The sequence below is a fragment of the Polypterus senegalus genome, chromosome 3 (genome assembly GCF_016835505.1).
Source record: "Polypterus senegalus isolate Bchr_013 chromosome 3, ASM1683550v1, whole genome shotgun sequence".
Classification (NCBI taxonomy): Eukaryota; Metazoa; Chordata; class Cladistia; order Polypteriformes; family Polypteridae; genus Polypterus; species Polypterus senegalus.
In genome coordinates, this window is record NC_053156.1 from 297,938,749 (window position 1) to 297,956,680 (window position 17,932).

The following is a 17,932-nucleotide window of genomic DNA, read 5'->3' on the forward strand; positions in this document are numbered from 1 at the left end:
CATCTTTTACACCAAGAAAGTCTGCTTCATCTGGACCACGAGTCTCCCTGCAATGGAATACATTCTGGAACGTGTATGTAGTGTTTGGGGGAATTTTGTATGCATGTATAATATGGTTCATTTAAAGTGTTTGTAAATAGTTTTATGTACAAGGGTGTCATTAACTTTCCACACTTTTGGGATGATTTTGTTTGGGTTGGCTGTACAGTTTACCCCACGTACATGTGGAAATATGACATGTTTGTAGTCATAGTGGTAAAGTTTCAGCCTTGATCAGTCAGTTTCTCTTGTTGTTTTCTTGGAGTAAACATGGCTGCTTCACTCACTCATTTGCATCAGCGAAGAGCAGGAAGCAGTGGTCCATGGTCAGCTACTCTAAGTAACTTGCCCAAAAAAATCTAAAAGGTTGTATTGGCAAGATTTTCCTCTTGGAAATCCATGCTGGCAGTTATTTAGTATATTTTTCTCATTTAGGTACATTTCTAATTTATTTCTTATTATACAGGAAGATTCACTTGAAAGAGGCCCCGAATATTCTGTAATAACTCTCGCCAGCAGAAGCAATCTGAGCAGAAACAATTTGCAATGTTCTCCTCAGAATTATGGGGTGGGGTCGACTTGTTCTCATTCCTACTTTTTGTAAAAATTGATTGATTTGTATGGAATGATTACAATAAAAAAAAAAGAATTATGGAGCTTTGAACAAGCTGGGATGCCCCTGAGTCGGAGCGATGAGGTAGGCGCCGGACAGCCGTCATGACGTTTAACCTCCCTTTTCAACTTCTGGGTGCATACTGCCCTGTACCCCTTCACTCAGTCACTGGACTTCTCATCAGGATGGTCGTGTACAGAATGGAGCAGCGCGTCTTCATAGTGCAAACCTATTGGGTCACCAATTCGTTTAAGCGATGTCAGAATTAATTGGATGATCGTGAGTTAATGGAAGGTCACTTCCAGCAAGATGGCGCAACATGTCGCACATTGGCAAGGAGCAACAGGGTCGTTTCAAAGGGGTTTTCAAAGGGGATACCACCAGACTTCTTCCTCTGGGGTGTGCTCAAAGGAAAAGTGTATCAGAACAAGCCTCACACTGTGGAAGATTTGAAGTAAAACATCTAATGTGAAATTGCTGGTATTCTCCCCGAGACGCTTGCCGATATGTTTGGGAACATGGAGTGCTGCGTTTAAATGTGTCTGGCAGAAAACGGAAACCACTTCCAGCATTGCGTGTAATGCAATCGATTACATATACGTCAAGGTATAGAGCGTATCTTTTTGGTTCAGATTGCTTCATCCTAACAGGAGATAAGACAGAATATTCAGGGCCTCTTTCGAGTGAATCCCTTTCGTCACCATTCTTGATTGGAGATTGGATCTCATTTGCAACTTTCCAGCCCTTTGATACTTCTCCCCTCTTAAGTGACTGCTCTAATACGCTTAAATAAGTGTTTATCGATGACGTATTTCATTTCTTTCAGTACAGTTAGTAGAATTCCCATCAATTCCAGTGGTTTTATTAGTCATTTGCTGCTGGAAAGCCTGCAGTGTAGTGACATGGGGGAAATAGTACAGCTGCATGTCTGTGGTTAAGTGAGTGTTGGTAGAAGGCTGTTTTGCACAGACTTGGACTGGAAAGCCCCCAGATCCCCAGTTGAGAAACGGCACTTTTGTCTTATGCCACTAACCACCAAATAACTTCTTTTAACCCTTTAGAAAATTAACATTCCACAAAATGTTTATTCATAAAGAAAATATAAAACTTTATAATTACATATTTGGATATCTGAGCTAAAAGTGAGACAAAAATGCCTCTCCCATAAATCCGCAGAACAGTTTAATCCAGTTTAGGGTTATAAGGGATGGGAGCATATCCCAGCAGTACCTTGCACATGTCAGGATGCAACCTTGGACAGGACACATACCTGTTAGCGGGCATGTGGACGAGGCTTCCCTCAGAGCCCGTATGCTAAGGTAGGTGCCAATGGGTTTTTTCGACATCCCACACGATTTGCTTCCAGCTGGTTCAATCTTTTGCTATCACCTTGGCCTCTTGAGTTGTTGTTTGAAGTTGTCCTCAACTTGACATGCCCAAGTTTTCTTAGGTGCATTTTGTTGTACCTTCCATGTTGTTGGGCGTTTTCACCATAGCAGTTGGAAAGGGAGTCGATTTTTGTTCATTCTGCACACATGGCCAAACCAGCATAAATTTCCTCGACTGTACTGGGATATTGGAGGCATCTGGTCCTTATTGTTTCATTCTGTAGGTTCTGAGAATTTTCCTGTAATGTTTCTAGCCTGATGAGGTCGGCCAGTCTGCTAAAGTGTCCAGGTCTCTGAGCCATATAAGAGGAGTGGGATGACGAGTGCTCGGAAGAGTTGCATTTTAGTCTTGATTGTTCTGTTGTTTTATTGGCAGAGGCACCAGTTTAGCAACTCAAAGGCAGCTGTGACTTGATAATTCGGCTGAGAACCTCGGAGGTAGCGGCTATTTTCTTCTCCTGCTTGATTGACCCGAGATATTTGAACTCCGATACTTGCTAAAGCCGAATGAGCGATGCATCAATATGCCACCTCAGTCTTTTGCAATATGTGCATTTATCCTTTAGATACTCGATGTCTTATCCAAAATAACATTGTGCCATGCATAGTTAAGAGAAAGTTCAGTTTTACTTAATAAGCATTTCCTAATACTTTATTGTATGGTGCTATTTGTTTAAATTGAGTGAAGTGCCACAGTGCCAAGTGTTATTAGCACTTATGCATTACAAACACACACATCACCTTGTGTTCCTCCTTCTAAGGGCACTTGTCAGTTTGACTGACACACAGACCCCACCTTCAGCTGATTGCATTGATAAAGTCGCATGAATTCTGGTATAGAACACAGAACCAAAAAAAATATCTGATTTGTGTACCACTGTGTGGTGGCGGTGTATCCAGAGCCTTTCCTGAGAACACTGGGCACAAGACAGAGCCCAGGCCTGAATGGGGTGCCAGTCCATTACAGGACCAGAAACTTCCACAAGATGTACAGTGGTGTGAAAAACTATTTGCCCCCTTCCTGATTTCTTATTCTTTTGCATGTTTGTCACTCAAAATGTTTCTGATCATCAAACACATTTAACCATTAGTCAAATATAACACAAGTAAACACAAAATGCAGTTTTTAAATGATGGTTTTTATTATTTAGGGAGAAAAAAAAATCCAAACCCACATGACCCTGTGTGAAAAAGTAATTGCCCCCTTGTTCAAAAAACAACCTAACTGTGGTGTATCACACCTGAGTTCAATTTCCGTTGCCACCCCCAGGCCTGATTACTGCCACACCTGTTTCAATCAAGAAATCACTTAAATAGGAGCTGCCTGACACAGAGAAGTCGACCAAAAGCACCTCAAAAGCTAGACATCATGCCAAGATCCAAAGAAATTCAGGAACAAATGAGAACAGAAGTCATTGAGATCTATCAGTCTGGTAAAGGTTATAAAGCCATTTCTAAAGCTTTGGGACTCCAGCGAACCACAGTGAGAGCCATTATCCACAAATGGCAAAAACATGGAACAGTGGTGAACCTTCCCAGGAGTGGCGGCCGACCAAAATTACCCCAAGAGCGCAGAGGCGACTCATCTGAGAGTTCACAAAAGACCCCAGGACAACGTCTAAAGAACTGCAGGCCTCACTTGCCTCAATTAAGGTCAGTGTTCACGACTCCACCATAAGAAAGAGACTGGGCAAAAACGGCCTGCATGGCAGATTTCCAAGACGCAAACCACTGTTAAGCAAAAAGAACATTAGGGCTCGTCTCAATTTTGCTAAGAAACATCTCAATGATTGCCAAGACTTTTGGGAAAATACCTTGTGGACTGATGAGACAAAAGTTGAACTTTTTGGAAGGCAAATGTCCCGTTACATCTGGCGTAAAAGGAACACAGCATTTCAGAAAAAGAACATCATACCAACAGTAAAATATGGTGGTGGTAGTGTGATGGTCTGGGGTTGTTTTGCTGCTTCAGGACCTGGAAGGCTTGCTGTGATAGATGGAACCATGAATTCTACTGTCTACCAAAAAATCCTGAAGGAGAATGTCCGGCCATCTGTTCATCAACTCAAGCTGAAGCGATCTTGGGTGCTGCAACAGGACAATGACCCAAAACACACCAGCAAATCTACCTCTGAATGGCTGAAGAAAAACAAAATGAAGACTTTGGAGTGGCCTAGTCAAAGTCCTGACCTGAATCCAATTGAGATGCTATGGCATGACCTTAAAAAGGTGGTTCATGCTAGAAAACCCTCAAATAAAGCTGAATTACAACAATTTGGCATAACAGAACCCCAGGGGGTCCAAAGTGTGTCCCATAACTGAGCCTGCCCTTTTAATTAGTTTGGTGATTCGGTGGGCCTCTCTTGAAGTGGTGTTGCTGGCCCAGCACACCTTAACGTAGGATAACTCTGAACACACTGGAAGCTGTTGTGGAAAAGAGGATGGTGGCAAAATCCTGAAAAATGCTGTCTATCTCCTGCAGAAGTTACTTCTTGGAGCACTTTTATCCAATGGCTCATTCCTCCATGGGATGCTGGGATGCTCCTTTTGGGATATTTGCCGCTATTAGGCAATTCAGTGATTCCTTCCAGCATCCCAAAGTAAATATTTATATACTTATGACTGTTTTATCAACATCCTGACTATATCACACTTTAATGATAGAGCTTCCATAGAGATCCAGTAAATGAAATCGAATAGTGTCAAAACGCCGTCGTAAGCTGTGTATTATAGTATCCTATTGTTTTTAATGTAATATTGTTACTGTAGTTCAATAATTATTATTAATTTATGTGATGTATATATTATGTTAATATTAAGTTAGCTTACGGTATGATATGTCAGGTCAAGTGTATACGCAAAGGCACGCAAGTTTTTGCCTCCCACTGCGAAAGGATTGCAGCAATGCAGACGATATGCTTTATTCCAAAATTGACATAAGACATGGAGGCACGGCCCCTTAATATAGATCAACGTGTTTAACAACAAAATGACTTAACAATGCACTGTTCTGAGCCATATGCTGTCTTTTATGTGAGATGCAACTGTGCTGTTTTAATTTCATTTTGCAATTTCTACACAATATGCGTCTATTTATTTAATTAACTACTGATTGAGTGCATTATTTGTCCTATCAGTTTGTTTTTTATGTTTCAGCTGCTCTGTGCACCTTCATTTCTACCTTGAAATTAATAGTTTTTCTAATCTAAAATGTTGAAGGGTGTCACTTTCCACATTAAAGGAAAGTAGTCTCCTAAGAAAAAATCGGGAGTGGTCTCCCCTCGACTTTCTTGTATACTCGGATATGGGGATGGATATTAGAGGAGTAAACCACAAGGCAATAATTTTTTTATATTTTGCACATTAAAGGACCATCCCAAATCAAATTAATAAAATATTGAACAATTATTATAAAAATTTGAATAAATCGAACACAGTTACATGAATAAAAGGTAAAGTACCATAGCCCAAACCGGCCCAAGGCCCAAGCCATCACACTGCCTGACTCCACCGTGTTTTACAGATGATGTGCTATGCTTTGGATAATGAGCTGTTCCACGCCTTCTCCATACTTTTTTCTTGCCTTTATCATTCTGGTAGAGGTTGATCTTGGTGTCATCTGTCCAAAGAATGTTTTTCCAGAACTGTGCTGGCTTTTTTAGATGTCCCATCTAGCCTTTCTGTTCTTGAGGCTTATGAGTGGCTGGCACCTTGCAGTGCACCCTCTGTATTTACTTTCATGCAGTCTTCTCTTTATGGTAGATTTGGATATCGATACGCCGACCAAGCCCTGGAGAGTGTTGTTCACTTGGTGGGCTGTTGTGAAGAGGTTTCTCTTCACCATGGAAATGATTCTGCGATCATCCACCACTGTTGTCTTCCTTGGACGTCCAGGTCTTTTTACATTGCTGAGTTCACCAGTGCTTGCTTTCTTTCTCACGATGTACCAAACTGTAGATTTTGCCACTCGTAATATTGTAGCAATTTCTCAGATGGTTTTTTCTGTTTTCGCAGCTTAAGGACGGCTTCTTTCACCTGCATGGAGAGCTCCTTTGACCGCATGTTGTCTGTTCACAGCAAAATCTTCCACATGCAAGCAGCACACCTCAAATCAACTCCAGGCCTTTTATCTGCTTAATTGATAAGACATAACGACGGACTTGAACACACCTGCCATGAAATAGTCTTTGAGTCAATTGTCTAATTACTTTTGAGCCCCTGAAATGAAGGGATTGTGTTCAAAAAATACTTTAGTTGCCTCACATTTTTATGCAATCGTTTTGTTCAACCCACTGAATTAAAGCTGAAAGTCTGCACTTCAACTGCATCTGAGTTGTGTCATTTAAAATTCATTGTGGTGATGTACAGAACCAAAATTAGAAAAAAGCCGTCTCTGTCCAAATATTTATAGACCTAACTGTACACACACACACACACACACACACACACAGACAGACAGACAGACAGACAGACAGACAGACAGAATTCCAAAAATGATATTTCTAGGAGATCTAAAACATCAAGGTTCATCAAAATGTCGAAATGGAATGTTTCAAGGATTCCAATACTTTCCCAGTACTTCGTATACAAGAAAGTCAGGGAGATCTAAAACATCGTGATTCATCAAAATCTTGACATCGAGTTTTTGGACAATTGCAATAATTTCACTATACTTTGTCTATGAGAAAGTAAAAAGAGCCTGCTCTGCCCTTTCTTCTATAGTTCCTGTGTGTTCCAAGACCAGTCCAATGTGTCAGTAATGTGAACCCCCCAAGTACATGTAGGGATGGACCACCTCTGCATCCACTCCCTGAATACAGCTGGTACAGCAAAAGTCAATAAGCAGTTTCTTGGTTTTGCTGATGTTGAGATGGAGACGGTTCTTTCTCTCCTTTGTCAATACACCCCAAAGTGCAGAATCATCGGAGTATTTCTGCACGTTACATAACCTGCTATTATATTTATAGCCCAAGGTGTATGGGGTGTGCAGAAAAAGAGACGGGCCTGTTTCTTGTGGTGCTCCAGTGTTGTTCTCGCACTCCTTGAGTCTCACAGACTGTGATTTGCCCGACAGTCCATTACGCAGGACACCACAGGTTCATCCACCTGTATATCTCTTGAGTTTACCGTTTAACATGGATGGCTGGATGGTATTGAAGGCACTGGAGAAATCTAGAAACATCATTTTCCCAGTGCTGCCACGTGAGAAATGAGCCTTGTGGCGCACATAGATAGTTACATCCTGAAGTTGATATTGAAGTTCTGCATCAGTTTATGAAGTCAGCAGTATCAGCATGTATTTCAGCTTGATGAGAATGAGGAAAAAAGGGAAACACACTTCCCTTTTACACTTCCCATTTACCGAGTGCTAATGTCCTGCCCAGGCCAACTCGTGCGGGTCACATACGTAGGCGTGGATCTGCTGCGCCCATATGCCCATTACCGCCTCTATTTTAATAGCACACTTTTTTTAAAAACAGGAATGAGCTTGCGGGTGGAGCTGATATGCAGTGCCTTCAGAGAGTATTCAGACCCCTTGACTTTTTTTTCATATTTTGTTAGGCTGCAGCCTTATATTAAAATCATTGTAGTTCATTTTTCTCCTCGTCAAATAAAGTGCAGCACCCCAGAATGACGAAGCAAAAACAGAACATTGAAAATGTCTGCAAATTTTTTTTTTTTTTAAATATCACATTGACACAAGTATTCAGACCCCTTTACTGTGACCCTTGAAATTTGGCTTAGGTGCCTCCCATTCTGTTGAGCATCGCCAAGATGTTTCTACACCTGAAGTCCAACTGTGGTCAAGTCAATTGATTGGACTGATTAGGAAAGGGACACAACTGCAGAAACCAAGCAGTGAGGCTGAAGGAGTTGCCTGCAGAGCTTAGAGACAGGATTGTGTCAAGTCACAGATCTTGTGAAGGCTACAAAAATAAAAAGAAATGTCGACAGTATTGAAGATTCCTGAGAGCGCAGTGGCCTCCCTAATTCTTAAATGGAAGAAATTTGGAACAACCGCAACTCTACAGCCAAACTGAGCAGTTGGAGGGAGAAGGGCCTTGAGAAGAGAAGCGACCAAGATCCCAATATTCACTGTGGATATGGGAGAAACGTCCAGAAGAACAACCACCACTGCGACATTCTAGTAAGCTGGGCTTTATGATAGAGTGGCTAGATGGCTCATGAAAGCCCAACTGGAATTTGCAAAAAAGCACATACAGAACTGTCCGAATATGAGAAACAAGACTCTCTGCTCTGATGAAACCAAGGTTGAATTGTTTGGCCTTGGATCTGAATGCCATGTCTGCAGAAAAGCAGGCATCACCTGTGCCTTACCTTTTCAGTAGTAAAACACAGTGGTGACAGCACCATGCTGTGAGGTTGTTTTTTGGTATCAGACGAGTTAGGGGAGAACTGAATGGAGAAAAGTGCACAGATAACCTTTATAATAAATCTGCTCCAGGGAGCTCTGGGCCAACAGGACAACAACCCCAACCCACAAACTAAAGACAACACAGATCTGGGAATGTCCTTGTGTGGCCCAGCCACTTGAAACCAACTGAACGTGTCTAGAGACGCCTCAAAATAGCCTGTCCAGTGATGGTCTCCATCCAACCTGACAGGGCTTGAGAAGATCTGCAGAGGAGAATGGCAGAAAATCCTCAACTACAGATATGTGAAACTTGTCATGTCAGAGCCAATTAGACTCCAGGTTGGACTGGACTTGCTACAAGAGGGGCTTCAACAAAGTACCGAGTAAAGGGTCTGAATACTCGTGGCACTGGAAGATTTCAGTGGCGTTTTTTAAGTTGTAAACATTTCCAAAATCCTGTTTTTGCTTTGACATACTGGAGTCTTGAGTGTTGTTTGATATGGGGATAAATTAATTTATTTATATATATATATATATATATATATATATATATATATATATATATATATATATATATATATATATATATATATATATATATATATATATATAATAGAGAGAGAGAGAGAAAGATATAGTCTGTCTATCTATCATATAGTGCCTTTCATATCTATCTATCTTATGTAGTGCCTTTCACATCTCTGTCTATCTATCTGTTATATTAGTGCCTTTCACGTCTGTCTGTCTGTCTATTATATAGTGCCTTTCACATCTATCTATCTATCTATTAGTGCCTTTTACATCTATCAATCGACTGACTGCTGGACCATTTATTTCCAGGATGCTGCTGTACATGTCTATCATGCATATATGATAAATAAGGAATTATATTAAAAATATGTATTAGAAAACAACAGCAACTCTTTCAAACGTGTACAGAAAGTATTAAATACTTTATTTTCACCATCAAAAGAGACTTTTATTCATGCTGAACAAGAGTCCTAGAAGCATGGCACCTCATAATATAACCCGTTTCTTTGCATTGTGCACACACAACATTTGGCAGTTGGTGACTGTCTGCGCTTGGTGGGTGGCAGAATGTCCATGTAGTTGTGTCTCAACAGTCGTGACAAGTTGGACACCTTGTGAGCGGGAACACCTTTGTTGCAACAATTTGCATCAGTGCCAGAGCCGACAGGTTCCACATCATTCAATTGATTGTCACTAGCTCAATCACTGTCATTATGATCAAAATATTCATCTTGCAACAATTCTAGTTATTTGAAAACATCAGCAGCTAACCCTAACCTTTTTTCTCTCGATGACATTGAACAGTATTTTCCACCAACTGTTTCCACCAAAAAAAAAAATAATCTGGCTATCCACTAGATGGCAGCAAACCTCACCAGGAAGCGGCTGCCTCTGTATCGGCTTTATACTGAAATGTGAGTTCTCTGACTTGTCGCGTCTTGAGACAGGCTCAGTGGCATATGGCGTAACTCGCATTCTAAGTGTTAAAGAAAGTTTCACTGGATTACAAAGGCACATAGGCACTGATCTGTCTTCTAGGCAAGATACTTGAGTTCCTCACACCTTCAGGATTTGTTTCAAGTACCAGGTGCATTTGTTGTTAAGCTCTTAAAGGTGATTGCCAAGGCTTCCATTATTTTGTCCTCCTGGTAGCTGTTGACATCCATTCATGTCTGTTATTCCACCTTTTTTCAAATGCGTGCAGCTGACGTTTCCTTTCCTTCTCAGGTAAAAACTGCTTCAGCATCTCCAGGTTTTCGATGGCATTCATAATTTGGGTATAATAAGAGAGCTTCTCCTGCTTGAGAGGTAGATTATTATAGAGCGTTGCTGCTAGGATTGCTTTTAGTTTTGGGTGTAAGAATTCGACCCACCATGCTGCACGAGACGATTGTCACCGATAACCTGTCCTGATTTGCGGCAGATGATAAAAAGGATAGCCCAATATTACACCCCGTAGGGCCTCCCATACACACCTTATTTTAAAATGTTCAGTCAGACCTGATGCCGGAGTATTTATAGTCCGAGACAAAAAAAGACTAGTGGTCAATCTCCATAAACACATGAGGAATATATTACATCAATGAAAAGACAGGAGAAAAAAACACAACAATCCCTTTAATCTGAAACCCAAAGTAATCCTTATGTGACAATACAAAAAAATATATCTATATAAAATAAGCATACTCGTCCCCCAATTCTCCTTCCAGAGCTTATAAGTAAGTACACTATTCCAGCCCCTGTGGGTAGCAGGTGAAATGAAGAGTACTAATAGGTGCTGATTCCTAGCAGCGAAAAATCTTCACGGCAAAACCTATACAGTCAGTCTGCGCCATGATAAAGAACAGCAAGGTCTTTGAGAAGCTCACCCGAATCGTAACGCCCAATTCACCAGTCAGAAAAGAATTGCTGACTTCCACCTGTCCGGACTTTAGAAGCTCCAGGGCTTCGTCTCATGGCCCAGGCAGATGCTGATCTGCTTCATTCGATTTTTCACGGTCTTCTTCTTGGATGTCTTCTCTCCCTTTAAGCAGTACACGTTATGCAAATTGCTCCCCGAAAATAACAAAAAAAAGGAAACTGGAAGTCCCACCTCTGGGGCACCGCTGTCAATCTCTGTCTGTAAGCACAATACCCACAAAACATATTTTTATCTATGTGGCAACGCTACAGTATGGTACCCACGACTTACTTGTGGTGAGAAATTGCCAGTGCAATTTACATTTATACTGTATTTGTATCAGACCCTTTTCCCAATTTAACTTACAAAAGAAGTCCACATAATCGAGTAAACTTCAGTCTGGGAGGGGAGTTGGGTAACGATTGTGTCAAGGCAAGGATGCAAAATTGATCACCAGAGCAGAGTTAAATTACACGTATGTTACAAAACCTAATGTGTTAGACAGATACTCGGCAAACAAGAGTCTTTACATGATTCTTAAAATCATGGAGGGAGTCAGAATTTTGAATGTAGCTGGGCAGATCGTTCCACCAAGTTGGAGCTACACATGAAAAGAGTCTGAATTGAGATGTAATGCCACACAGAAGTATCATCTCATCAACAGACTTGAGTGGACGTGAAGGAGCACAGGACCTTGCAATTGTCTCCATGAACAGTATATATAGATATATATAGAGAGATAGAGATATATAGAGATATAGATATACAGTACATATAGAGATATAGATAGGGATATAGCGATAGATATAGATAGGGATATAGAGATAGATATAGATAGCGATATAGATAGATATACAAATACAGATAGAGATATAGAGAGAGAGACCGAGACAGACAGACAGAGAGAGACCGAGAGAGACAGTTATAGAGAGATAGAGATATACATATATAGTGTGTGTTACATTTTTTTTTTTTTTTTTTTACATCGTTCTTACCCTGCTTACTTTAGGTCGTTGGTTAAGTAATAAGACCTTAAGGAATAATCCCGAGCCACGTAATCTTGATTTTTTGGAAAAACAGTGTAGTATTAATACTTGTCAATAAAGGAGGGGCCATTTGCCGTGTTATCTGATAATTTACATTTCTGCTTGCAGTGGACTCAGAAGATGGATTAGGAGTCGATAATCCAGGAGGCCTTGTGTTGGAGAGCGACTTCCTCTTGGGTCAGAACTTGGAGTTTGTGGACAGCGATGACAAGATTTTAGGATTTGAAAAAGATTCCGAAGGTTAGTGTACATTTTTCTTTTCTATATAAATTGTGAGAGAACACATACTTGGGACGATTTCAAATTATTGGTTAATGAATAATCAACAGTGTTCCCTTTGTATTCTAAACACAAAATCAGATTATCACCTGGATGTAAAAACTTTTATTTAAATTTATTTTCATTTAAGTTTTTTACATTCCTCTTATTATTAATTCTTACCCACATCCCCACCAATGTTACTTGCAAGTTTCTATTTTTGCTTTTTAAAATCCACCAGCTAAGTTTACCATCTGAGAAAGTCGAAAGGTAGAAAGTTATTACGAATTTGTTGTATTCACTATTTAACCATTGTTAGTATTTGAAAGGTTCTTTGTATTTTTCCATCTGGTGCAAGGAACACCAAATTGTCAAAAATGCCCCTGGAGACAATATGATCCCACCTGGGCAGCTTAGAGCCTGATATAAGTAGAGACTGAAATGCTTGAGTAAAGAAAATGTGAAATTTAATCAGAGGGCATCAAGTATGAAGCTTTTGGTATAAAAGGAAGCGTGCTACCAGTTACACAACTAGCACAACCTATGTAATCAAATGGATAGTCTTGGGGAAAAAGTAAGTACACCTCATGGAAATTGTTGACTCTTTCAACATACCTGATCAGGCAAACTCTAGGTCTTCATGCAAATTGTGCCTACAGATCAAGCTGGCATGCTTGAACAAAGGGTGCATCCAATTGTTTTGGTGTATTCATTCTCATAATCTACATGAATAAAAATGCAGTTTTGTCAAGTGAAAAAAGTAAGGCCACCCCTACATTTGTGACCATGTCAAAACCATAACGTTAGAATCGTTTAGATGAGGTGTCAATGTTTAGAACCTCCTTATACTGCTTATAGTCACAAAGAATCAGGAACTTAGTTTTACGTCTCATTGAAAGGAGATGCCAGATCTTATATCAAAGTGTCCCCGTCACTGCACTGAAGCATTTGGATCCACATAGAGACCACAGGGTAAGCGCCCCCTGCTGGTCTCACCAACACCTCTTCTAGCAGATGGCCTCCCATCCAAGTACTGGCCGGGCCTGAACATGTTTAGCTTCAGGTGGATGACCTGCTCTAAAGCACATTATAGAGGAAGGACCAAGATTATCGATGTATCAAATTATCAACTTACCCTCATCGATAAAGCGATTTTCATACGAGGTATACACTTTGCTTCGTGCCGAGATGACATTTCTGATTTCAGAGGTGGTATGAAGTCCGATTGTTTCAAGCCGCCTTGATTTCTCTGTGAAACTTAATGTGATGGCCCCCTTACCTATGTAAAGAATGGCCCAGCTGGCAAAAGAAGCTCATGGTCTGTCTGGAAAGTGGCTACGAGTTGCTGAAAGTCAGTACCTGGGAAACAAGAATTATTTTGCGTTCTCAAGTAGTTGAATTCGCTTGCACCAGTTACCGTGATTACTCTGACTTTCACCTTATACACAAGCCTCATTTTATTCTTTCAGTAAAATGATTGCATGATATTTCCCTGGAGCCAAGTAATGTTCCTTGACAGCTATCGCCTTTGCAGCAGTTTGAATAGCTGGCATTACCAGCGGGTGGCAATATTTGTATTTTTCACCACTTCACACTTGTTAAATCAAGTGTTTGCAGTTCTGCTGCACTGTTTCTAGTGGAATTTGACCTACATTTTAAAAAGTTGGCAGGCCCAGTGTCTAGTAAGTTGTTAGTAGTGTTTATGAATTGATACAGTGAACACTCAAGTCACACGTGAAAAGCAGATGTCACGTTTGTTTTGCCTTTTGTTTAATGGTTGCAGTTTATTTGTGGACATGATTATATGTGTGCCTTTTAGTTTAGCCCAAGTGTTTGTTTTTCAAGACTTCAAGGCTTAATAGTAACTGAGCGATCCCCAGTGCTTGTAGGCTTCCTTTATGTTATCTTCAGCAAGTTGTGGCTGTCTGTGACACCCCCAGCATCTCAGTTCAGCTAGTCTGTGACTCATTCCCAACAAACAGACATGATTTTGTGTTAAGTCGTAGGGGCAGGCCTGTGAGTGTGTGATTGAGGAGAACCAATGAGTGCTTAGCCAGAAGCACAATGCATATAACGCAGCTATGTGGAATAAGGAACATGGATGTTTTGGTACTGACAAACAGAAGAGACCCTCGTCTTATGTCTCTTGTGCTTTTACATACTAAGACATGGTGGGGAGAAAAAAAAAAAAAAGAATGAGAGCTCAGGTTGTGGCTGAACTCCCTGTACTTATAAAGCCTTCGCACTGAAACCGACTCACTCAGGCAGCACGTCGTTGGCTGTCAGAGAAACGTTGGAGCTTGCAAGTCTTTGGAGATTTTTAAACTGTGCTAGAAAGTGGTTACTCGGTGGTCTAATCGGACATACCCAGCAATCGCTAGTCATGTAAGCAACCACAGTCGTCAGGTTTGACATCGCCGCCTCCAGCTAGAAGTCATGTAGCGAGACCTTTTTAAAGAGGCACATTAGTTTGATGCAGTTTAAAGGTTCAGTGTCCACTTACTGTAGAATTTGAATGAATCTATTTACTTATTACCATGCTTAAAACATTGCTCGGTCATCAGTCATGTTACCTGTGGTCATTGGGTCTTTTGAACATTATGCACCCTCTCCCAGGCAACCCAAACAGGAATGATCAGTTCTCGACCTGCGCCCTTGCAGCAGTCCGCCAATCAGCTCTCTTCACCTAAAGTCATCGTGAAGCTTTCTCCGCTCTCTCCATTATGGTACAAAAAGCATTTTTCTTCTTTACTCCAGTAATGCCGAGTGCCGCAAAAGTGTTTCAATGAAACTTCCCTGCACTACCCAGGCACCCCATGTCCGTAGGCTAACACAATTGCTGATGAGATCTTCATACTTTGCCCTTTTCCTCTCTGAGGCCTCTCCTATCTGTTCTTTCCATGGTCCTATGAGCTCAACCATGGCGATGTGTCTTGTTGAGTCTGATCAGAGTGCTATGTCAGGTCTAAGAGATATCTTGTAAATGTGCAAATGGGACTTTATTTGCCTTCCCAGATCTACCCTCATTTGTCAGTCCTGGGCAATGAAGAGCAACCCCACTGCTGTCTGTGTTCCTAGTGTTTTTGGACTCGCTCCCTTCCTGACAGAACAAATGTTGTTCCTCCCAGGGGTCTCTTTCCTGTCACTATTAGTTGCACTGCTGTAGTCTGGAGCACCTGGTCATGCCACCAGCTAGAAGTGACCTTCCACAGCAGCTGAAAATGTGCTCCAGCAGTGACTTCTTGGGGCAGTGTGGTGTCTTGACGAGACCTCAGCAGTGCAGATTGGATGGATTCTGGAGAACATTGTAAACTGCCTAGACCAGGAACTTCACACGCTGTGGCTCCTCCAGTCACAAGTTATTTCACATGTTATTTCTTTCCATTGCATGTACCCATATTATCCAGGGCCTTTGCTACTTTAAAGCAGGGGTTAGTTATGGTCCTGGAGTGGCTGCAGGTTTTTGCTCCAACCCAATTTCTTAATAAGAAGCACTTATTGCTCAAGTAACACTTCTGCTTCACTTTAGTTGTCTCGCTTGTTAACATTTTGAACCCTTATTTCTTATTTTAGTCTTAAACCGCTCTATTCTTGTTTTTTAATTGTTCCTAATTAGCAATAACATGCAAATGACAAAAGAGACCAGCATTTCTCCATTTAGCTTGTTTCCATTTACACCTCTGTGTGTATTTATCATGCACTATTGGGTTTAATTAAATACTTGGAAGGAAAGTGAGAAAGAGAAAAAAAAAGTGAAGGACTGAGAATTACTTCTCCATTTTAGTCTTCAAATCATATGGATGATATCCTTAGAAAGGGGAAGAAAATCTAGGACATGAGAATGACCTGACATGGCAGAGTTAAAGCATTAACAAGTCATGAAATTAAATTATTGACAAGAATTGCTTTCTAATTAAGCTACCGGGTTAGAACAACAACCTGCAGCCACTGCGGCCCTCCAGGACTGTGATTGAGGACCCCGCTTTAAAGTATAAGTTTGGTATTTTTCAAGTCAGAGTTATTTCTTCACAATCATGGTATATATTAATTTGCCACATAAACTGAAACATTTCATATTTCTCTATTATATAAAAAAATCTTGGGACAAGACAAGACTTTTTCACAGAGACGAGACGAGACAAGACATTTTCAGAGAGATAATTTCTCGTCCCGCGAGACAAAACTTTGTGCCAAGAGATGAATTCAAAACCTAACAGGTCCAAGTGGGGACGGAACAGTAGAAGAAGAAAAGACAAAGAGTAGCAGACAAAGTAGAACGTCGTGAAGAGGTTCAAAAACGTTGGTGCGATACACATGCAGAGCAGGTTAGAGATTATGAAAGTACTAAAATTTGAAAGTCTCAAAAAACTGATAGTAAAGATTGCATTAACGCTAACACATGGAAATTTTACTTAGTGAAATAACGGAACAGAGAAAAGAGATCGAATATATGGACATAGGTGATATGACAAAGCTAGTACAAGTTTAATTTCAAAGACACCACAATTTGGTCAGGTTTATATTTCTGATCTCAGAGAAGCGACGCAACACAGAATCGAAAGAGTTAAAAGATTGAACGTATTAGAAATTCTACAGCCAATAATGGATACAAATCCAGACCTCCAAAAATATCACACTTTAGATGAAATTTATCTGAAAAACACAGACAAAGACGTTTTCTTGGATTTTTATATGAGTCCGAAAGATCACGCTCACATATATAATAAAGCGACATGTGACTAATTGCCAGTGATAATAGTTTCGAAAGACGGAGATATCAAAGACAGAGTTGATATTCGTGTTTATCCAAAAGCACAGCACAATTTGTCGCAAGCGGCACATCTGGGAAATGACGAGCGCGTAGGACCCACACGGGAGTTGGCGAGCGAAACAAGCAGGGGGCTGAGCCCCCTCGTAAATTTTAAAAATACTCTGTTACAGCTTACATTAGGGTCTTTGCAACTCCACATTCATATGTGATAGAAAAGCCTCAAAACTTACCAAATACAGTGGTACGTTGAAATACGAGTTTAATTCGTTCCGTGACCGAGCTCGTAAGTGAAAATGCTCGTATCTCAAATCAGTTTTCCCCAATGAAATTAATTGAAATGAGATTCATTCGTGCCAGCCCCTAAAAAAAAAAACCCCAATTTTTTGTTAAATGTTTTCAACATAAGAAAAATGAATTTATAATGAACAAATATTGTATACAAACAAAATATAACCTAATACATAAAAGAGAATCTAAAGAAATAAACAGATGTTGGCGGAGCCGATTAGCGGATTGTAATGTTTTTTCTTTCACTTCACTTTTGCTTTACTTTATTTTCTTCTTCACTATTTTTTTTCTTTTTTGCCAGGCTTTCGTCACTTTCATTCTCAAGGAATTTCAATAGAAACCTGTCCAAGGAGCTTTGTTTAGTCCCCCCCTTTAGAATGTTTCTGAAATGAGTTAGACGAGTATATAAATAAATAATAAAAAATAAATAAATAGCGCCGCTGCACGATCAGTTGTAACTTTTTCAGGTTGTTTCTTTAAAGTTCAAAACTTTTTCCCACATTGCCAACACTTCCTTTATCTCACTTGAAGAGCTAACCTCCTCCGCCTATGGCTCCTTTGTGATGCCGATCTCCTGCATAACCTCCATATGTTGCTGTGTCTGTAGTTCCGTCAACTCCTCTGTCGTCAGTTCCTCGGAATGTGCAGCGACAAGCTCTTTGATGGCTCGTATTTCGAATTTTGGCTCGTAACTCAAGGCAAGAAATCGACCTAGTGACGGC

At 40.5% G+C, this 17,932-nt stretch overlaps 1 protein-coding gene across 2 annotated transcripts in view; it reads left to right on the forward strand.

Annotated features, from left to right (window-relative positions):
• Positions 1-17,932, forward strand: part of znf513a (zinc finger protein 513a) — a 52,499-nt gene that overhangs the window by 19,804 nt on the left and 14,763 nt on the right. For both annotated transcript variants that reach the window (XM_039749484.1, XM_039749485.1), the window contains exon 2: positions 12,002-12,133. In XM_039749484.1, the coding sequence (XP_039605418.1) occupies positions 12,002-12,133 (132 nt within the window). The remainder of the gene's footprint in view (positions 1-12,001; positions 12,134-17,932) is intronic.